This window comes from Bubalus bubalis, chromosome 2, assembly GCF_019923935.1.
Source record: "Bubalus bubalis isolate 160015118507 breed Murrah chromosome 2, NDDB_SH_1, whole genome shotgun sequence".
In the NCBI taxonomy this organism is placed as follows: Eukaryota; Metazoa; Chordata; class Mammalia; order Artiodactyla; family Bovidae; genus Bubalus; species Bubalus bubalis.
Genome location: NC_059158.1, coordinates 65,961,910 through 65,985,028, shown reverse-complemented (window position 1 = coordinate 65,985,028; position 23,119 = coordinate 65,961,910). Strand labels below are relative to the sequence as shown.

Genomic DNA, 23,119 nt, shown 5'->3' with positions numbered 1-23,119 from the left:
TAGTCATTATAAATTATGAGATCAAATAAAGAGACTTTGCATCAGGAGGTGATATTTGAATTAAGGTGACATTTGAACACTCAGTTTCCCCAGGCAAATACAAGAAAACAAGTGAGGTCCCCTAGACTGAAGGAACTATGTGAGCAAGACGACAAGATAAATTTAACAGTAACTACTGTTTATTCAGTGTTTTTTATAAATATGGTTTCCTAAAGGTATTTGCATACTGTGCATATCCATGTATATCTTCACAGCAAGGCAGAAAACTTAGGCTCAGAAAGATAAAATAAACTGGTGCAGGTAGATGTTGTATCCAAATATGTCTTGACTCCAAAGCCTAGACTTATAGCTGCACTAAACTTTGCCATCTCGTAAAAGTGCTGGAAATGACCTAAGGTTTCATAGTGTTCTGTTCTTTTCTGCCTCTGAAATATTTCTGATTCCTTCTCTAGTCTATGCTTGCTGCCTTATTTCAGGTCCATCATCTCCATCTTGTCTAATATCCTCCAGTATAATTATCTGCCTCATAGCATGTTTTGTTTACAATTAATTCTTTGTTTTCTTTGCAGATTTATTACCATAGAATACCTGGAACCTTCATATGCCACTTTTCTGCCTTGAGTCTTCTGATCTCGTTAGGAATAAACTTCAGATTCCCTAGCATAGGAACAATGACTTTGTCTTGGTCACCACTGTATTTCCAGCACCTAGAATGGCGGTGCATAACAGGAATTCAGTAAATAGTTGTTAAGTTAAAAGTTAACCTGCCTCTGCCTGGTTTTCCAGCCTCATCTCCCACCTCTGCCCCTGCAAATAATTCCAGCTCTAGCTACTTGTGAATCATTGAAAATACCATGTTCTTTCACTCCTGTGCCTTACACAGATTTTTCTTCCTCCTGCAATGTAATCATTACTTCTTGGCCCTCAAAATATTTAGCAAACTCCAAGTCACCCTTCAAAACTTCACTTAACGCATTTTCTCCCTTGGAATACACCATGAATACCCAAGTACTTCCTTTTGTGTGTTGTCACTAACTTTACAGCATAACTTGTATTATTTCTTTGGATTTAAATAGATATTTATGTGCCAGGTGCAATATTAGAGAGTAGGCAAAGAATAGGTACTATCCTTATCTGTATCTTAAAGGACATTATGAAGTAGAGAAAACAGACAAGTAGATGGGCAACTTTTTAAATGTCTGACATGAGGAGTATTAATCTATTTCCGAGTAGTAAATTACCCCCAAAACTTAGCAGTTGATTTATTTTTTTGTTCATACTAGAACATGCAAAACATTTTTTCTTTTTTTTTAATTTATTAATTTTAATTGGAGGCTAAATTACTTTACAATATCCTAGTGGTTTTTGCCATACATCAACATGAATCAGCCACAGGCTCACATGTATTCCCATCCAGAACCCACCTCCCACCTCCCTCCCCATCCCATCCCCCAGGGTCATCCCTGTGCACCAGCCCTGAGCACCTTGTCTCATGCCTCAAACCTGGACCAGCGATCCACTTCATGTATGATAATATACACATTTCAGCGCTACCCTCTCAAATCATCCCACCCTCACCTTCTGCCACAGAGTCCAAAAGACTGTTCTTTACATCTGTGTCTCTTTTTCTGTCTCACATATAGGGTCATTGTTAACCATCTTTCTAAATTCCATATATATGTGTTAGTATACTGTATTGATGTTTTTCTTTCTGACTTACTTCACTCTGTATAATAGGCTCCAGTTTCATCCACCTCACGAGAACAGATTCAAATGCATTCTTTTTAATGGCTGAGTAATATTGCATTGTGTATATGTACCACAGCTTTCTTATCCATTCATCTGCTGATGGACATCTAGGTTGCTTCCATGTCCTGGCTATTATAAACAGTGCTGCGATGAACATTGGGGTACACGTGTCTCTTTCAATTCTTGTTTCCTCAGTGTGTATGCCCAGCAGTGGGATTGCTGGGTCGTATGGCAGTTCTATTTCCAGTTTTTTAAGGAATCTCCACACTGTTCTCCGTAGTGGCTGTACTAGTTTGCGTTCCCACCAACAGTGGAAGAGGGTTCCCTTTTCTCCACACCCTCTCCAGCATTTATTGCTTGTAGACGTTTGGATAGCAGCCATTCTTACTGGCGTGAGATGGTACCTCATTGTGGTTTTGATTTGCATTTCTCTGATAATGAGTGATGTTGAGCATCTTTTCATGTGTTTGTTAGCCATCTGTATGTCTTCTTTGGAGAAATGTCTGTTTAGTTCTTTGGCCCATTTTTTGATTGGGTCATTTTTCTGGAATTGAGCTGCAGGAGCTGCTTTTGTATATTTTTGAGATTAATTCTTTGTCAGTTACTTCGTTTGCTATTATCTTCTCCCATTCTGAAGGCTGTCTTTTCACCTTGCTGATAGTTTCCTTTGTTGTGCATAAGCTTTTAAGTAGGTCTCATTTATTTATTTTTGCTTTTATTTCCATTACTCTGGGAGGTGGGCCATAGAGGATCCTGCTGTGATTTATGTCAGAAAGTATTTTGCCTATGTTTTCCTCTAGGAGTTTTATAGTTTCTGGTCTTACGTTTAGATCTTTAATCCATTTTGAGTTTATTTTTGTATATGGTGTTAGAAAGTGTTCTAGTTTCATTATTTTACAAGTGAAAAGTTTTCCCAACACCACTTGTTAAAGAGATTGTCTTTTCTCCATTGTATAAACTAAGCAGTTTAAAACAATGAACATTTATTAACTCAACACCGTTTCTAGTGTTCAGGAAGCTGAGAACAGCTTAGCTGAGTGGTTCTGGCTTGGGTTTTCTCATGAGGTTGCAGCCCCAGTGGGTAAGGACTATAGTCATCTGAAGATTGGACTGTGGCTGGCAGATTTGGCTCCAGACTGACTCATGGCATAGCCAGGAGGCCTCAGTTCCTCACCAGGTGACCTTTCTGTGGGGCTGCTTACTTATCCCAGAATGAATGATCAGAGAGAGACACATACACAGAAGCAGTGATATCTTTTATAATCTGATCTCAGACAGTATAAACCAGCACACTCACCATATTCTATTGATAATACACCAACCCTGGTACAACAGTCGTATGGGTCATTGAAGGCAATCTTGGAGATATCTACCCTAATATGAGTATGGGTTTCACTTAGGAAGAATACATAGATGGAGTAATTTTCTGAGGTTAGAGAAAGCAGTCTCTTCGTTGAGATCTAAATAGAAATAATGGTTATACAAATAAAGAGGTGTTAAATATGTTCCAAGCACAGGAACCGTTAAGTGTATTCTGGAACTCTGAAATAAGAGAGAGCCTTATTCATTCTTAGAAGGCAAGAATTTTAGGATAATTGGAATGTGGAGTGTGGAAAGGAATGAGACTTAAGGCTGGAAATGGCACTGGGGTCCCAATAGTGTGTTTCATCTGTCAGGTAATAAAGTAGTTTGGACTCTATCCTGGCGACAGAGCAAAGGCTTTCATGGATTTAAGCAGAGATGTGACTTAACTAGTTCTACATTTTAGAAAGTTAACTGGCTGCCTAGAATTGGAGGGAGGGAAAGCAAGTAGAAGTCTGATGTAGTCATTTATGTAAGACAAGATTGCTGAAGTAGATGAGAAGTAGACAGTTTTTAAATGAATGCAAAATCAGTATAACTTGATTGTGTTTAAATGTAGGGAGATAAGAAAAGGAAACTCAAGTTTCTGACTTGGCAACTGAGTGACTTACTGCACCATTCTGTAAGAAAGAGAGCACTGGGGGAGGAGGTGACATGAAGTACACACCCCTGGTTCACAGTTGAATATAGGCCTGGTCTCAGAAGAGTTTGGGCTAAAACTCTTTCATTGGTAATTGAAGCCTTAGGTAAGGATGACCTTGTCCAAAAGTGAATACAGAGACAAGATTGGGGTCCTGTGAATCATTTTTAAGACTGTCAAAGATAGAAGAATTTATGAAGCAATTCTAGCAGCAGTAGCTAAAGAGGAAAAAACAGGACAATGTGGTATCATTTATCACTGTTTAAATATTTATGAAATGTTTTTTTTCTATTGGCCTATGAACTCCTTAAAGAGAAAGTGTGTATCTTTTATTTTGCATGTGCTATGGCATTTAAAACAGGACCTGACACATAATAGGTGCTTTACTTAATATTAAGTATTGAGTGAATAAATCAGAGGGCACATGGGAAAATGGATTATGTTGTGGTCCTAAGAAAGCTAGTATTTGCGAAGCCAAGGAGTATATTCTTTAAGCAGTGGCCTTTAAGCAAGGGGACCACATGATCAGATTAATGTTTTTGTAACTTGCCTCTGGTAGCAGTGTAGAAAATGAATTAGTTAAGGAAGGCAGAATAGAAAGACCAGCTTGGTTATTTCAGTAGGCTAGACTACATTTAGGCAGTAGCCTAAATCGGGGTTGGAGATGGTAAGAGATAGAATGGTTGGAGCTGTGATATACACGCAGAGAGAGAAAGCAAGAATCACTCTAGGAAATCTTATTTAGCACCTAGTGGATGATTACACTATTGTCAAGGTAGGAAAGGTGAGAAAAGGAGCAAGTTTAGGGAAGAATAACTCAACTTTGATTTGTGTATATTTTGTTTGAAATGTCCATATGACATCCAGGTAACTGGATAACTCCAGACTGGGTAACTCAGGTCTTGAATTCATAAGAGAAGTCTAGGTTGAAGAAACCGACTTCAGAGTTAGGCCATAACAGTAGTTCAGGCAAGCAAAAAGAACTCCAAGAACGTTGGGAGGAAATAATTCTCCTACTGAGGATGAAGGAAATTTTCAAAGAGGTCTTGACGTTTTATCTGATCCTGCAAGAAGCAGAGTGTAAAGCAAAGGTTTCTCTGGCAGAGCAAACTTAATGTAGTATACAGAATACTAAAACCTCCACCAAATCAATTTGTTCATAAGTTTATCTTCTCTTCAATATTTCAAGTATAAAAGCTTTGAAATGTTTCTATGGATAAAAAGACAAAATGTAGATTTTAATTTTTCTCTTTTTTCTCTGTTTCAAAGGAAAGAAGATTCTGTATGACATACTTGCCTTTGCCAAGGAAAGTGTCAATTCTCATGTTACCACACTTGGACCTCAAAATTTTCCTGCCAATGAAAAAGAACCATGGCTAGTTGATTTTTTTGCCCCTGTAAGTTATATTTATCTGTCATATTTAAACATTTTCAGGTTTTCTCTTGTTATGACAAAAAAAAAACAAAAAAACATTTTCTAGGTAACCTTGAACAATGAATATTAGAATCATGTTACTCAGTTTGGCTGCTGTTACATACTGTTTTTAAGAAAGGCTGACATACTTGCCCTTCCAAGGACTGAGTATATAAATGCTTAAGATTTGTAACTGTAATAAATATTGTTTATCTTAGCATATTGCTTGTTGCAAAAAAATGTGGTTTTTTGGTTTCATTTGGCTTGGTGCTTATGAATATTTTTTCTTCAATAGTGGTGTCCACCATGTCGAGCTTTATTGCCAGAGCTGCGAAAAGCATCAAAGCATCTTTATGGTCAGCTTAAGTTTGGTACATTAGACTGTACAGTTCATGAAGGACTCTGTAACATGGTAAGGCAAAGTATAAATATTTATTCTAATGTTTTTGTGAAATGTTTCAGCAACCTCACACTAAAGCAATAAAATAACTTTCAAAAGTACATCTAACATTTAGAGTAGTAACATATTACTTAAATAATTTCATCAAAATGATATAAAATTATGATTGGATTAAACATAAATATTTAAGGTTTTTTTTTTAATTTAACATTACCTTTTTCAATCTATGGGCATGTCTGGTCACTCAGATGGTAAAGAATCGGCCTGCAATGCAGGAGACCCGGGTTTGAACCCTGTGTCAGGAAGATGCCCTAGAGAAGGGAGTGGCTACCCACTCCAGTATTCTTGTCTGTGGACGGAGGAGCCTGGCGGACTACAGTCCATGGGGTTGCAAAGAGTCGGATAGGACTGAGCAACTAACACTTTGACTATGCTTTCTTTTTGGCAACCTATAGTTTTTATTCTTTGTCTTCTAAATGTAGTTAATAGAAATTAAGCAGGCTTTTTTAAACCTTTATTTACATAACATACTTTCTTAGGTTAATAAATATTTACTCTTCAGTTTAGGAAGAAATAGAAATTATAAAATATTCTTGGGGGGGAATCCTAAATCAGATCAAGCCTACAGATATTAGTGTATAGGAAATCCAGTTACAGGACATAGTAAGTGATATGCGGGTATGCATACAATCTTCAAATCCCAGCATGTAGAGAACTTTTTAGGACAAATAGCAGTTTACTGGACATACACATTGAAAGAAGGAAAAAAGATATTAAAAGGACTGATAAGACTGTCATTCAAATACAGTGTTCAGGCCTTGTATTCAAACAAACCAACTCAAAAAAAGATAATTGGAGAAACTTTAACACTGAATTTCTGATGATTTTCAGTAATTATTATTATGAAGGTATACAGATAGCCAATAGGCGTATGGAAAGTTGTTCAACTCTGGTTATTAGAGAAATATAAATTACGACAGTATCACCTCACATTAGTTAGAATGGCTGTCACCCAAACGTCTACAAACAGTAAACCCTGAAGACGGTATAGAGAAAAATGAGCCCTCCTACACTGTTGATGGGAATATAAATTAGTACAGCCACTATGGAGAATATGAAGGTTCCTTAAAAAACTAAAAATAGAGCTACCATATGATCCAGCAATCCTAACCCTGGGTATATGTCCAAAAAAAACAAACTCTAATTTGAAGAGATACAGTTCATAGAAGCACTATTTACAATAGCCATGATATGGAAACAACCCAAGTGGCTATCAGCAGACAGTTGGCTTAAGATGTGTATGTGGGGGGGGAGGGGGGTGGTTGTTGTGTGTACACAAAGGATATTACTTGGCCAGAGAATGTTATACTTAGTGAAGTAAGTCAGACAGAGAAAGCCAAATATTATACCATATCACTTATATGTGGAATCTTAAAAATGACACAAATCAGCCTGTATACAAAACAGAGACATGCTCACAAACATTGTTAGCAAAGCCTGAGGTGATGAGTTACAAGTATGAGATTAACAGACACACACTACTACACATAAAATAAGCAACAAAGACAGTGTACAGCACAGGGAATTATATTCAATATGTGGTAATAACCTATAGTGGAAAATAATCTGAAATATATATATATATAACTAAATCATTTTGCTGTAGAACTGAAGCCTACCCAATGTTGTAAATCAACTATATTTCAATTTTTTTAGGAAGTAATGTGTTTTAAAACCATAATAGAAGTAAATGTAGGGTGAAATCTTTATGCATCTATGTGAGGAATAATTTCATTCCACAGAGATGCTCACGCCTGCCAGTGCACACATCCACTGAGGATAAAAGTTATGAATGATTTTAGCTTCATTGAATGTTAAAACTATTGCCAAAGAAAGAGACATTATAAAGTCGAAACAAACAACAGACTGAGGAAATATTTGCAGCACATACAACTAACAAAGCCTTACTGTCCAGAATGTTTCAAGACTACAGATCAGTTTTTTAAAATAGCAAAAGAATGAGGAGGTTTAGACATTTTATAAAGGCAGAAAATCGATAAATGTGAAAAACGTCCTCAAGAAAGTACAAATTATTACGGTGGTCATATACCCTCCCTCAGTCAAATTAAAAAAATTTAGCTGACCAGTGGAGTAGCAAGTACATGAATGAATAAATTATCCAGTTGTACAGTAGAATAATCATAGAGGATTTAAAACTAGATCTGTCTTTACCAGCATGTTTGGTAAATCTCAAGACTATAATGAAAAAAATCAGATTATAGAATAGTATACAGAGTGTGATAAAATTATAGGAAGTTTATAAGTGCTCGGACATTACAGTATACTGTTTAGGAATACACGTGCATGTAGCAAAAGTGTAAAACATCAGTGGATTGGATACGTGCTTATTTCAGGATATTGGTTACTCCTAGCATCAGGAAGGGAAGGAAATGGGATCAAAAAGGAGAGCCTCCAAAAATCTGCCAGAACGGCAGAAAAGTTAATCGTCCTTAAATGTAGCGGTAGAGATATGTATTTGTTAGATGAGTCTCTCTTTATATCATGTTTGAAATTTCATTAAAATAAGTTTAAAAAATGAAATAAGTAGGGCCTTTGGTTTTAAATGTCTTGTATGGGACTTTGAAAAGTTGCTAAGCAAAAATGAAGAATTGTGTTCAACAGTAATTTGAATTCCTGTAGTTTTTCTACTTTTCATCTCAGTTTTTAATTTTCTATAGATAATTAAGCAGAGTGTAGATATTTAAACCTGGAAATATCAGATATCAAGGTATCAAATTCACCTGGAATAGAGGCCAGGATTCCTTACTCACTAACTGGTTAACCTTCACCAAGTCCCTGAGCCTCTCAGTTCCTCAGTTTCCTCATCTATAAAGTTGATTCAGTAATTTTAGCTTCCAAATAGAATTGTTGTGAGGAACAGATGAGAAACTACATTTCAGTGCTAAAAAGGTGCTCAATACATAGTAAGGACTTGTCAAATGTTAGATAAATGTTTTTTCCATCTAATGGGTTATTTGTGCTCATTTACAAAAGTTTGATAAATATTTCCGTTGCTTTTTCTAAAATTATTTTTGAAGTTCAGTTTGCTAATGAGTGTTTGTCAGCATTGAGGATGCATAGTTCAGCTACAGCAAATTTAGAGATAGGGATCTGTTTATAACCTTTAAAAAAATAAAAAGCTTGAGAAGTGCTTCCTGAATTAGTGCTCATGTTAATTCTGAGGAAGGAAATTATAGTGGTTTATGTATGTGTGTGTATATATATATACACACACACATGCCATAAAAGCTGTTTTGAGCAAAGAATAAAAAGTGACCTCATTTTTAGCACATGATTCATAATTCTCTAATCTAAAAATGGCTGTGTGCACGTGGGTTATTAATTTATTTCCTTATTCTTGCTATTTTTATGTCCTTGATTTTCTTCTACTTCTGAACAAATTGGACTGTTTATTATGGTTTAAAAAAATAATAATAAAACACTCAAACTAGACCCCAGTCTGCTCTTATCCCCATCCACCCTGGTTCAGGCGAGTAGGAGAGGACTGCACTCATAAATGCCCATGCTCACTTCTCAGTGTTTCGGTGCCTGTGGATTTTATGGCAAATGGAGTAACTATACATAAGAATCAGCTGCTGAGGATACAGCAGTAAATCTATTTCCTTTGTTAAATTTGGCTAGGCTAAAATTTTTCAGTCATCAGTTAAGCATTGAGTCTTTTAAAATCTTGTTGCTGTTACTTAAGGCAAGCTGGTTATAAATTTGAAGCAAATAGGTAAAATATGTAGAATCTTATGTTTAATTTGTATTTTCATTCCTAACAGTATAACATTCAGGCTTATCCAACAACAGTGGTATTCAACCAGTCCAACATTCATGAATATGAAGGACATCACTCTGCTGAACAGATCTTGGAGTTCGTAGAGGTATTTTAAGTTATAGCCTATATAGCTATAAATCCTTCCATGTATGTATATACTTCATATGAGTATTTAGTTATGTTTAATAATAGGATTTGTTATTTTTATGCCAAAAACAATCTTCTGACAAAATTATTTTTTAACTTTTCTACTCTTTTATTAATAGACTTACTCTCAGAGTTCATAGCTAGTGTGTGTTTTGTTTGTTACCTAGTATGGAGCCTTGTACTTGGTGGACACAATTAAATACGTGAAATTAAAACTTCTACATAAAGCCGTCACCCCTCTCCCCGCCCCCGTTTTCTCTAATCTACCACAGATTATTTCTTTTTGGTCCCATATAGATTAGATAGCAGTGAATCCCATTCTTGGATAGTTCCAAGAAATATGTGGCTAAGGACAGTCTTACCTCAGCCACCAATGGAAGGATTCTGCACGCCTCAACAGCTTATGCCAAGCCTGCTGTGTTATTAGCCCAGAAGTGCTCTACTAGAGCATCTACCCCCCTTTTTTTTTAATCACTACAAATCTTAATTAAAATTGACTAAAATAGTGAACAGGGGACTCCTAAAAAAATGAACAATCGTAGCTTATTATCTGTGCAGTTGCCCTCCCAGCCTCTGTCCTACTCTTCTCTTCCTCCTCCTGAAAAATAATAGCTTTTTGTTTTATGTTGTTTGTCTCCCCAGGGAAGCTAACATAATTAGTATTACCCAGTCATGATAGACTGAAGCTCGTTATTAACAAAACAGCATTTGAAACAAGTGATCTGAGGTTGTGCAGTATCTCAAGTGGGAATGTCAGAAAAATAGGATAGTAGGCTTTCCGTTAATAATTAAAGGATCCTTTCCAAACCAATTATTGGTTCCAAAAAGAACTATGTGGCCTATGTAGACATCTGGGCAGCTCTTGAAACTCTTGCCTCATCTACCCATAGCCTAAAAGTTGCCACTTTTCTCTGCCTAAGATGGTTTTAGTAATACATGGAGATAAGAAAATATTCCTTGATTTAATAAGACTGATGAGCAGAATCCAAACTTAAAAAGTAAATTAAGGATCATTTCTTCCTTTTTTAAAATAATCCACTATAGATTCTCTTTAAATATCCTAATGTATCCTTTGATCATTCAAAAGCAGAAACTTTTCCAAGTGACATATACCAACAATTTGCCCAAGACTGTGTGAACTACTCTTTTTTATATCTGTTACAATGAATGATATATTCTCTTTAGGATCTTATGAATCCTTCAGTGATCTCTTTGACACCTACTACTTTCAACGAACTGGTTAAACAAAGAAAGCATGATGAAGTCTGGATGGTTGATTTCTATTCTCCATGGTGTCATCCATGTCAAGTCTTAATGCCAGAATGGAAAAGAATGGCCCGGGTATAGTAAAAGAATTTATTGTCCAAGTCTTAACATTTACTAAGAATGTTTATTTAACAATTACTTTGAGATGAATGAACCTACCTCCAGATTGTCACTTAATAAGAGTTTTGATCATTTTTTATATAACGATTAGATTTCAACTCTACTTCTGTCTGGTACTGAATAGTATACAATAATGACCCTTTTTTCTGTGTCACTTGGTTTGACCAAATTTCTGCCAACATCAACACAAAGATCCTCTTTGTTTCATATTAATATTTTTTCTACTTCTTCATTGTTAGAGCTTAGAAATAGTTTCTCCACAGTATTATAAGATAATAAAGAAAAAAATGGCCTTGATCAATGAAATAGTTAGATTTTTAAATTTCCTACAGAGCATTATAAATCATGAAAGATTGGAAACAAATTATTTAAATACCAGAATGGAAAACACAATTACTGTTTTATTTATAAGGTAAAAAATGAATAAACCTAAGAGTTTCATCCACCTCATTAGAACTGATTCAAATGTATTCTTTTTAATCCAGAAAGAAAAACATGAATACAGTATATTAACGCATATATATGGAATTTAGAAAGATGGTAACAATAACCCTGTGTACGAGACAGCAAAAGAGACACTGATGTATAGAACAGTCTTATGGACTCTGTGAGAGAGGGAGAGGATGGGAAGATTTGGGAGAATGGCATTGAAACATGTAAAATATCATGCATGAAACGAGTTGCCAGTCCAGGTTCGATGCACGATACTGGATGCTTGGGGCTGGTGCACTGGGACGACCCAGAGGGATGGAATGGGGAGGGAAGAGGGAGGAGGGTTCAGGATGGGGAACACATGTATACCTGTGGTGGATTCATTTTGATATTTGGCAAAACTAATACAATTATGTAAAGTTTAAAAATAAAATAAAATTAAAATAAATAAAACCTCTTTTAAAATTTCAAAAAAAAAAAAATAAACCTAAGAGTTAACATTCTTTCTAGTATTTAAATTCATAATAATATAATTTTCCATTCTTTTCAATAAAATTTTTAAATTCGGGCATGACTCAGTATGCTATCTGCAATCCACATTTCCATTTTAAAAAGTAATTTTAAAGTACTATTGCAAAGAAATTCATTAGTTCTTGGTTTTTGACATCAAATTTTAGATATATGTAATTTTCCCCATGTAATAGATGAATAAAATCAGTTATTTAGTTTACAGTAATTTTAGTAAGTTTTTGACTACAAAATTAGATTTCCAATTCATTACTGTAAATGTTCTATCATGTTTTAAGCCCTTAACCATTTGTATTTGGCAAAAATCACTGGTAGATAATATAATAACCATCTAATGGTAACTACTTCTCTATTGTAAACATAAAAAATTTTTATGGAGGTAATTTAATTCTAATTACTTTGATCTATTCATGTTTTTTTTTCTTTTATAGACATTAATTGGACTGATCAATGTGGGCAGTATAGACTGCCAACAGTATCATTCTTTTTGTGCCCAAGAAAATGTTCGGAGATACCCTGAGATAAGATTTTTTCCCCAAAAATCAAATAAAGCTTATGAATATCAGTAAGTATTCTGTAAAATTTGAAGGCATTTATATAATCATTTATTTTTATACAGTTAAAATTTTAAAGTTATGCTAACTAAATAAAAGTTAAACCACCCAGTATTTTGGGAGAACCCACACCTTATTGAAAATAGTGTGGGAATAAGGAATTTACAAAGCGAAAAGTGAACTGCATGGGCACACCGATTGTGAAGCTGACAGTCTAGTAGAGAAGGAAATGAGAGGAGGAACATTTATTAAGCCCCTCTTTGGTTTCAGGTACTGTACTAGAGACTTTTTGCTCACATTATTTCCACTTGTCTTCACACATACTCTTGAGAAGTAAGAATTATTACCCTTCCTACTATTATAGATAAATAAACTTTCACAGACCTTGGATAACTTTCCCAAGTTGCACATCTGCGAAGGTTTGAGGTTGGGCTTTGAGCTCAGATCGGTGTCACCCGTGCTGTTTCAACAACACTATATGGCATTTCAAGTAGGAAACTCAAATACAAGACAGAATATGGTAAATATTATTAAAAACTAAAAATGAACCATGGATTTCAGAGAAAAGGATCACAACCATGAGAGGAAATCATGAGGCAGCGTTTATGCTGTCCCTTTTGACATGTGTCTTAAAAAGTGGATAGGAATTTGACGGACTGTAATAACCAGGGTAAAGGTTTCAGAACCAAAGCCTTGGATATTTTGAGTTTTGCCATTACCGTAGGTCTGTGGGAGATGTCCAGCAGACATCTAAACATTTAGGTCTGTTTTGAGCATACGCACACACACAAAAACGTCGAGACTAGAGAAAAATATGTTTGGAAAGCCATGTAAGCCTTGTAAGCTTAGTATTTGTGGCTAAGGTATATCTGAGAAAAGAGGTGCCAGATAAAGTCAGTCAACTAAACTTTTAAATTGCTACAAAGGAATTGTTTTCTGAACATACCCAATAATAGAAATAACTGTTTACAACTTACATATTTTTCTTCTTTCAGTAGTTACAATGGTTGGAATAGAGATGCTTATTCCCTAAGAATCTGGGGTCTAGGGTGAGTAATTAAATTATGTATAATTGTATAAATTATATTCAATGCTCTTTACCTTCCTCTTATGTCTGTGGCTAAATTTACTCAGTTAAGGTTCTAGCACTTTAAAGTAACACTTAGGAAAGTTCTAGCACTTAGGAAAGACTATAATTTACCAAGATAAGGTTATGCTTTATTATATTGTCATTCTTTGAAGTCTACTTTTAACTTATAAAGATTTGCGATAGTCTATTCTAGATGTTTGCTTTGACTTGTATAATAAATAATTTTGATCCCTTGTCACAGATTTTTACCTCAAGCATCTATAGATCTAACACCTCAGACTTTCAATGAAAAGGTTTTACAAGGGAAAAACCACTGGGTGGTTGATTTCTATGCTCCTTGGTGTGGACCTTGCCAGAACTTTGCTCCAGAGTTTGAGCTCTTGGCTAGGGTAAGTCTTATCTATCTACTTAAATAAGTTGTAGTCACACTCATGTTTTAATAATTAGATAAGATTTTGTAAATAATAATTTTTTCCTTAAAAGTTGCCTCTGAATTTAAAAACTCTGTTCCATTTCTGTGATTTTGATCTTTGCCGTAGGTTCTTGCTTCTTCACTAAAGCTTGTAACTACCTACCTATCTTGATTGAAAACATCTACTTAACCAAAATAGCCAGAAACCTCGCTTCTTCCCTTGTTCTTTATTTTCTTCCTGCTGCCCTGCAGGCAGTCACTAGGTCCTGTCACTAGATCTGTCAGTTCAGTCTCCTAAACTTCTTTGAAATCTGTCATCCCTCTGCTAGCCTTTTGGTCACGCCTTCATCGTCTAGACTTAGTTATATGTGCCTCTTAACTAGTCTCATACTGCCAGTCTTCCTTCTTCAGTTCCACCCTAATGATCTTTCTGAAATATTGCCTTCTCTAGCTTTCTGTTAACCACATTTCTTGACATGCGTTCTTGATTACAACTGTCTAATCTGACCCTCCTGACCTCTTTAGCTTTTTCCTTCTCCCTGACAGTATACTCCAGGCACGACAACATACTCCAGGTTCTCTGAACAAGTGCTCTTACGTACATGCTGTTCCCTCTCTAAAATGCGTTTTCCTTACTTTGGCCATCTGGATTGTTTTTTTTGCCCCTGATCTACAAAACCTAGCTCCATTGGAATTTCTGTATTCTCTCCCCTTCCCAGTACCCCTTCAGGATACTTACACGTTGTATATTAACTATATCTGTCTCCTCCAGAAACTGTGAGCTTCTTGAAAGCAGTATATGTCTTACCTATCTGTATATCTCCGGTGTCTTAACTCGATGAACACTTACAAAATGAAAGTAAACGCAGTTTATTTTGGTGTTTCTGTCATAAGTCCTAAATTGTTAGCTTCCCCACCTCTGTACTCAAGGAATTTTGCCTTTGGCTACAGAAGGTTCATTAGAATGAGAAAGCCAGCTCTAGTTCCACCAGCCTGAAACAAAAGCTGAGCATCCAGAGAGATTTCAAACTCCTGTGGAGCCATAAGAGATCGTTTTAGTTATTGACTGGTTTTTGAAATAAAAGGTTATTCTTTTTTTTTCCCTACATATCTTTTTTCCTCTTATGCCTTTTTTTCTCCAGTAATCCTAAGAAAAATGTTTTATTCCCTTAAGTACTGAAAAACTTAATTTAGCTATTTTGTAACGCAGCTGTATCTTGAATATAGCAGAAAATTATTTAAAAGGTCATTCAGCAAATCCTGAGCACCAAACACTAAAAAACACTATGCCAAACATTAGGGCTGAAAAAATGGAAAGATGAATATTGCATGTTTTTTAAATGAGATTTTAATCTATTGGGAAGGTAAAATGCAAATATATATAAATCAGTAGGATCTTTACTATAGTGAAATTAGAGCAAAACAAGAGTATGGGGAGCAGATCAGAGTCATACCAGGAGACAAAAGGCTCCACGGAAAAGGTAGTATTTGAGATGAGAATTGCAATATGGCTAGGACGGTGGCACTTGGAAGGGTTGACTCAGGGGTACTCTAAACGGAGAAGACAGAATTTGCAGAGATGCAGGACGCACGGACAGCGGAGCAAGTTCAGGCTTTTCCTCTGGTGCCAGTGTCACCAGAGGATAAAGCTAAAAGGGGCATGGCCAAAACTGAGGCTCTTAGCCAGGCAAGGACGAGATGGTTTGGTCAGCTTGCCTGCACTCACACTGTACACTTTTCCTCGCTGCTCATACTGCTCAGAATGTATTCTATAGAAGCATGGGAGGAGAGCTGTTGGATATGTCAGGATCCACTTTATATTGTAGAAGGATCACACTGAACGGACTGAACCTGGCCTCAAGACGAGAGAAAGATCAGAGCACCAAAACCAGTATAGTGTCCTTCTGTAACTGAGAGTACAAGCCAGCTAGATTTCTCTGACCTTCACTATGAGAGCGAGAGAGAGAGAGAGAGAATGTGTGTGTGTGTGTGTGTGTGTGTGTACGCGCACACGTGCTTCTGCATGCAGCCTTGCTGATGCCCTAGCACAAGTTAGTCTGCCTTTAGTACCCCAACCTTGGGGGCAAAATTACAGGTAGTCGGGATATTTTAATTGTCCTGAAGTGAGAGGTGATAACCTGAACCAGGATTATGGCAGTGGTCATACAAAGAATGAAACAAATATGAGAGATAAGAATGACTAGGATTTAGTTAGTGTTTATTTGTGATAAGTGTAGGAGAAAAAGGAGTCTAGCGTGGCTCTAGTTTCTGGCCTGAATTAAGTGAACAGTAAGACAGAAGGGCTGGTAGGTTAAGGGGGAAAGGAGTCATTTTAGAAATGGTATCTTTAAGGTGCTTTAGCTGAGACAGGCCAGTACATAGTTGACTGCAATCAAGGAAATGTTGGGGTTTAGCAGCATATAGGTGTATAAAATCTCCCTGGGAGATTGTTCACAGTGGGAAAAAATGCTGATGAAATACGGAACTGTGGTTGGACATTTCGAGGGGCAGGTGTAGGAGGAGTGCCCCTTGCTGGAAATGAAGAACAGTAACCAGAGGAATCGGGTAGCCAAGAGACTAGTGATAAGTACCAGGAAAGAAGAGAGGAGAGAAAGGAGTGATCAATCATGTCAGACACTCACTAAGAAGACTGAAAAGTGTTCATTGAGTTTGGTCAAATAGAAGTCATTGGTGAACTTACAGCAGTTTCAGCAGAGGGAGCAGTGAGAACAGAAGCTAGCTAAAATGTGTTGATAGTAAGTAGATGATGGGGAAGTGGTCAAGGAATAAATTCGAAAAAAAAGCAGGGTGGCAGTTAGAGGAATCAGTGCCATTAAGGAAGGGATTCTTTTTTGGTCATATGTATATATGCTAAACAACAGCAACAGTATATGCTCACGAGTGAATAAGAGCTCTGATGGGGAGGGACCAGAGAATGTTGAGATAGTCAGCCTTCCATGGGAGGAGGTTGCTCACCTCAGCAGATGAGACTGGAGATAGGAGGAACAGAAAGACAGAATCTCAGACATTTGTGGGTGACAGATGCATTGTGGGTGACAGGAAGAAGGTGAGGTCCTTCAGGGTAAAGCTTCTCAATTTTCTTGATAAGGCAAAGGAGGGTTTATTTGCTATTGGAGGGGCCGTGCTAGGTAAATAAGAGTTCAGAGCTAGTAAGAATTTGGAAGCAGTCTTGCTTAAATGGAAAAGATTAAAACTATGTTGTTTTGGTTTGGGGGTTTTTAAGTAACAAATCCTTGCATTTATAAATATTTAAAATTTTTAGTATCATATTGCTCTGTGGTTGCCAGAGTAGTAGATAGCAAAGAGAATAACAACAAAGCATATGATTCTTTTTTCAGACACTTAAAGGAAAAGTAAAAGCTGGAAAAGTAGACTGTCAGGCTTATGCTCAAACCTGCCAGAAGGCAGGTATCAGAGCCTATCCGACTGTGAGATTGTATCCTTACGAGAGGGCAAAGGTATGTACACGCCTTCCTCTGTGTCCCTTTTCTTTAGCAGGTAAAGCTTTTCTAGTTTCTTGCCTTTTGTCGTTTCTCACTGTGTTGCATGCCACTGAAACAGCTGCTTTTCACATACACATGAAGTGATTTTAAAATTTTGTTCTGCCTCACAGTTGATATGATGGTCTCCAGTGCCTTAAAATTTCTGAACTCATGAATAGGGAACTACTAAATACACATACCAAAACACTAACAGTGGTTTTGTGTGGGTGGTAGAATTCAAGGTAATTCTGTGACGTTTTGTGTTTCCTATTTTTACAGAATTAACATATATTACCTTTATGATTAGTTCTTCCAGGAAAGAAAGAGAATGCTGTCATAACTGAAATAGCCTTAGTATCTGAAAATTTATCTTGAGGAATATGCATTAATGGTTTAGACTATTAAAGTTAGGGTGTTGTGATTCATTCATAATTTCTTTGTTTGGGCCACTGACACTGCGGTTTTTTTTAACTTTCTTTTTAAAAAGACAGTTTAACCCATTAGACCTGGGTCTTGATGGTCACTCATACAAAAGTATATACCTTTCAGCCAGTATAACTGCTAACCGAAAGGATTCATGACCTTTGCCATCTTCCTAAGTAAAAGACTAAGACATTTTTGACAATAAAGCTGTGATAGACAAGTACTTGTTATGCATACATTTTCTGGTAAAACATTGAGATAAATAATTTCAAATGTTTTGCTACATACCTTTTGAGAAAGTATATCAGATTAAGATCTTGTGCAATTTATTTGCGATTATAATGCATTTTGAAATAGAGCTAAAGAAACTAGATGATGAATTTCAGAATTCTAGATTTGTCAGACACCTACATTTTTCAGTGAAAGATTCTTATTTGTGGTGAAGGTATCTCTCTCTCAACAACAGTCTGGGGTAAGCAGAACTCAGAGTAAAGGAACTTTATACCAAAGCCTGAATCTTCATTCCTCTGGCTTCCAAGTTCTCAGAACACCTTGAGAATTAGATATATAAATAGGTGTCTTATTCAGGTAGAATGATGTTAGGGAAATATCAGTGTAATGAGCAGTCACAGAATTAATCAGGCCATACAGGGAACTGTTTGAAAACATGATGTCACCATATGTCCGAATGGAAAGGCAGGGGTAGAATCCAGAAGTCCAGCAGACAAGGCCACAGCAGAATAAAGATCGAAGTGAGAAGTACCAACCAGGTGAACAGCTATTCACAGAAACAGAATCCTAGCATAGTTTGAAGTTCCACCAGGAAGAAGGAAACTGGTGGCTCCAGATCCAAAATAAACAGACCTGGATGTATTGACCTGACCTTCCCCCTGCTTTTCAGCCACCTTCCTGCCATAGGCAGATGAGAACCAGGAAGTACATTGCTTTGCATTGTTGTAATTGGTCAAAGTTTTGTCTGTGCCAACCAGTGACTTTAGAATGTTTTGAGTCCTCTGGGGACATCTTTTCTTATACAGTTTAGATGTTTTGAGACATTTGGAGTTAGCAATGCATTTTAACCAATTAATTAATTTACATGTTTCCATAACAGTATTGTTAGTATTTATTTCTGGTAAGTTATTGGTTGATTGCTTTTGCCAGCAGCATTTCCTTGAAGAAGTTTTAAGTTTTAAACATTTAATCAAGTTTCTTAGGTGGAAATATCAGTTTTGTTTAGATACTTAAAAGGTTATAAGAAGAGTATTTTCAATTTTAGAGAAATACTTGGGGAGAGCAAATAGACTCCAGAGATGCAAAAGAGATTGCTACCTTAATATATGAAAAATTGGAAAAGCTCCAAAATCATGAAAAAAGAGATAAGGTAAGGACTAAATCTAGAACTGACTTTGACAGACATTATTTAAATGTGTTCTTAATGTACAGTATATGTATCAAACAGTAAAGCAAAGCTTCAAAAAACAGTAAGGTGGTTGGAAACTTTTTCTTTGGAAACTATGAAAATCAGAATGTAGCTTCTGAAATGCTTAGAAATTTGGACAAGCCATTTAACAGAAAAATAGTAACTATGGTCATAAATTTTGGTCAAATGTAAAAGCATTGATTTGAGCCTTAAAACACCTTTTGGAGAGCAAGTTTTCTTTTGTTCTTGGTATCGTCAGGATATATTAGAAGCCGTATTCATCTTGACCTGCCCCACCCCCTTGAATTACTAATCTGTCAAGAAGCGGTACAACCTCTTTCTTGCTCTTCTAAAGAGGGCTATCCATGTTTTCCTTTTTTAAAATCAGTATCATTGTAAGACACTTAGAAACCGACCAGCAAGTTTACAAATGGTAGAATCCTTTCTGAATGGAATTTAATACATTCACGTATAAGGTTTCTTGGATTCTTTCCCCTGTAAGGTGAAAGGACAAAGAAGAATACAGCTGCTAGAGGGCCAGAGAATCTGGCTTTATAGAGCCATGTTAGAATGATACCCTCACCTATGAAGCTTTACAGCCTACTTCAAGAATTCTATTTTATCCAAATCTAAAAGATAGAAATGAAAGTGTTTTGTGTTTTTTTTTTTTTTTTTTTTTTTTATTTTTTGTGAACAGGTTTTTCTGACATTTTGGATATGTTAGTTTTCTCACAATGTTTTATCTTTAGAATTCTGACTTTTGGCTTATTAGACATTTGAAATCAAGCATTATTAGTCAAAAGTAGAATAACTGAAATTAGGTTAAAGAGCATGCCAAAGGATGACTTTGAAAGTGTGATAAGTTACAATTGTATTACATGCCATGGGCAAGTGAGATTTGTGAGATATCCTTTTCCCACTGTTAGACAAGGTATACTTCCATGTGATCTATAAAATAAGAATATTAAGTATTTTTGAAAAAGTAAAACTTAGGTCAGTTAATTATTTTTACCTTTTAACATTAGATGTTTAAAAGAATTCAATCACTTTTACATTATTATTGTAGGATGAACTTTAATGACGTTGAAAATGAAGAAAAAATTGAAAAGAAATCAACAGATGACATCAGAAGATACCTTTTCAGAAAGTTACTTATATTCCTGATGGGAATAAATGAACCTTATCTTGGACTTAAAATTGCACTGCCTGAATCTGTACAACATTGATATAAATGAAAGGTCTGCAGACTTTTCTATAAACGGCCAGATCATAAATATTTTAGGCTCTGTAGACCGTGTATGGTTTTTTGTTACATATTCTCTGGTTTGGTTTTGGTTACAACCCCTTAAAAAATGTAAAAACCATTCTCGACTCAGGGCTGTGTACAAATAGGCCACAAGCCACATTCAGCCTGTGGGCCACAGATTGCTGACTCCCAGAAAGGTGTTTAGGCTGGCTGGCCTAAGAGATAAAAGTGTATTTTATCACTTAGCGTTTTGGAGCTGGCCTGTAAGGAGAACTTGGTTTTCAGTCACCTGTTCTAAAAAATCTCTGAGATTGATGCTCTGACCATGTATTATTTCATTTAAAAAAACATTCAAAATGTGGGAAAACCATCTTTCTAAGGGTTGAAGAATTGGTTGTAATTTTTCACATATGAGAAAAAAATTTTCTAACAGTAAACAAATCCTATTGACTTATACAGTATTCATAAATATCTGAGTGGGTGGAATATATATAGTAATTAACTGGGCATTGTAAACTATCTCAAGTATTTCTATGTTTTAAAGATAAGTGTTCATTTATTTTTTGAGCTGCTTTCATAATAGTTTTTCCCTGTGATGGTAATTGATTTTTTGAAGCATCTTTCTAATAATTCATTTTTAGCTCCTGGGCTTTGATGCGTGTCCTCCATTTACATTTGCCTTTTTTCCTTCATAGTTGTGGTTTTTCATTCTTCAAAACTTTATTGGTCAAGAAGGAAAAATTTTGTTTGTTTCACTATAGCTCCTTATGATTCTGTGGTTATTTCAATTATTTACTGTTGGAGGCTGCCATTTTCAGGTAAATATTGGCATAATAACTGAAGTTATTTCTGTAAGAAAATCAAATATAAAAATCTAAGAATGGGATCTTTTCATTTCTTAGTTGTTCAGAGTCAAAGAATCTGATTACTTTTTCCTTACACGTTAACAAAACATTGTAACGTAGTTATTTAGTTATATTGCAGAGTATATGGAATGGTAAAAATCCCAGTTAATCAAGAGGTCAACAAATTATTTAAAAAACTTAAAATTTCCCCAAAACCTATTTGAATTATGCTTTATTATATTGGGAGTTTTGGGTGTTTTTTTTTTTTAATACCACTTTACCCCATTGCCCAAAATGCCCTCATAAAGGTTTAATTTACAAGTGCAACTTATCCAAAAAGTGATCAGGGTTTTTTTTTTCCATCGTCAAGTCTAACCTTATTCTTCATATTTTCTCCCATATAATTTCTCGTGTATCTTTTAACTTCTCTTGAATTCCACTTTATACATGTAAGCACATACAGGACAGACACCACTTCTAACCTTACTCTTACATCGGCTTTTTTTTTTTTAAACTTATGATTAGTAATGGCAAGTGTATTTCATTTATTAAATTTACAAACACTAGAAGATTTTCCAAAATTGACTTGTTTCTACAAGAATTCCAAAATGGAATACCTAGAGAAGTTTTGTTAATATTTACTGAACTTGTACAAGTACCATGCTGGACACTGAGGAGTGTGCAAAAGTAAACTAAACACAAGACTTAGCCCTGTCTCCTTAGTGTCTGTCCATTCACAGTTCTGACACAGAATCCATAAACAAGCTTATAGGTACCTGTAGTATTATCTATATAAAGAATTCCAGACTCACTTGTTGAGAAACATCTTTTAGGCAGTAAATGAAATAGTAAATATTATCTATCCCATAATTAGGCCTAAGTGCATGCCTGTGGAATTAGCTGAAAAGCCAGGGCTACCTGGGAGACATATTAAGTAATATGTATCATAAAAGTAGCATACATCAGAATTTTCTGCAATCATATCAGTATCATTTGGTATTTAAAGACAGCTGGCAGACTTAAAGGTTTTAATGGCAAGTACACAATGATGACATTCAAATTCATGAAGTGTTCCATATTTTGGGGCTTCCCGGGTGGCACTAGTGGTAAAGAACCCACCTGCCAGTGCAGGAGATGTAAGAGACACAGGTTCGATCCCTGGGTTGGGAAGGTCCCCTGGAGAAGGAAATGATAACCCACTCCAGTATTCTTGCTTGGAGAATCCCATGGAAGAGGAACCTGGCGGGCTGTTATAGTCTGTAGGGTCACACAGAGTCAAGCACCACTGAAGTGACTTAGCACAAAGTAGTATAGGTCAGCCACCATGCGGAGTATAAATTATTGATCATATGTAAAAATGTTAGTGATTTACTGACTTGAGTCTTTTTTATATATATATTTAACATTGGATTTGCATTTAGGTTGCGAAGAGTCAGACACGACTGGGTGACTCAACAACTGACCTTTCAATAACACAGGTTCAGTCACATGCAGATCTTTTTTAATAAATAGGTTCTACAGTACATAATCCATGGTTGGCTAAATCCACAAATGCAGAATTTCAGATACATAGTGCCGTCTCTGAAGTTTTATACATGGGTTTTTGACTCTGCTGGAGGTTGGCACCCCTCACCGCCACATCATTCAAGGATGATAGTAGGTAGCTCTACTATCATCCAGTCTCCTTGATGGGTATATCTTGTGAGCAGTAACTCACCAGAATAATG

General features: G+C 36.0%; 1 protein-coding gene across 2 annotated transcripts in view; it reads left to right on the top strand.

Annotated features, from left to right (window-relative positions):
* The window catches only part of DNAJC10 (DnaJ heat shock protein family (Hsp40) member C10), a 48,660-nt gene extending 27,227 nt beyond the window's left edge, over positions 1-21,433 (top strand). For both annotated transcript variants that reach the window (XM_045163669.1, XM_044932736.2), the window contains 10 exons: positions 5,021-5,148; positions 5,461-5,577; positions 9,411-9,512; positions 10,739-10,894; positions 12,331-12,464; positions 13,449-13,502; positions 13,785-13,932; positions 17,315-17,434; positions 19,158-19,262; positions 20,368-21,433. In XM_045163669.1, coding sequence (XP_045019604.1) covers positions 5,021-5,148; positions 5,461-5,577; positions 9,411-9,512; positions 10,739-10,894; positions 12,331-12,464; positions 13,449-13,502; positions 13,785-13,932; positions 17,315-17,434; positions 19,158-19,262; positions 20,368-20,379 — 1,076 coding nt within the window. In that variant the 3' untranslated portion in view covers positions 20,380-21,433. The remainder of the gene's footprint in view (positions 1-5,020; positions 5,149-5,460; positions 5,578-9,410; positions 9,513-10,738; positions 10,895-12,330; positions 12,465-13,448; positions 13,503-13,784; positions 13,933-17,314; positions 17,435-19,157; positions 19,263-20,367) is intronic.
* Positions 21,434-23,119: the final 1,686 nt, after the last annotated feature.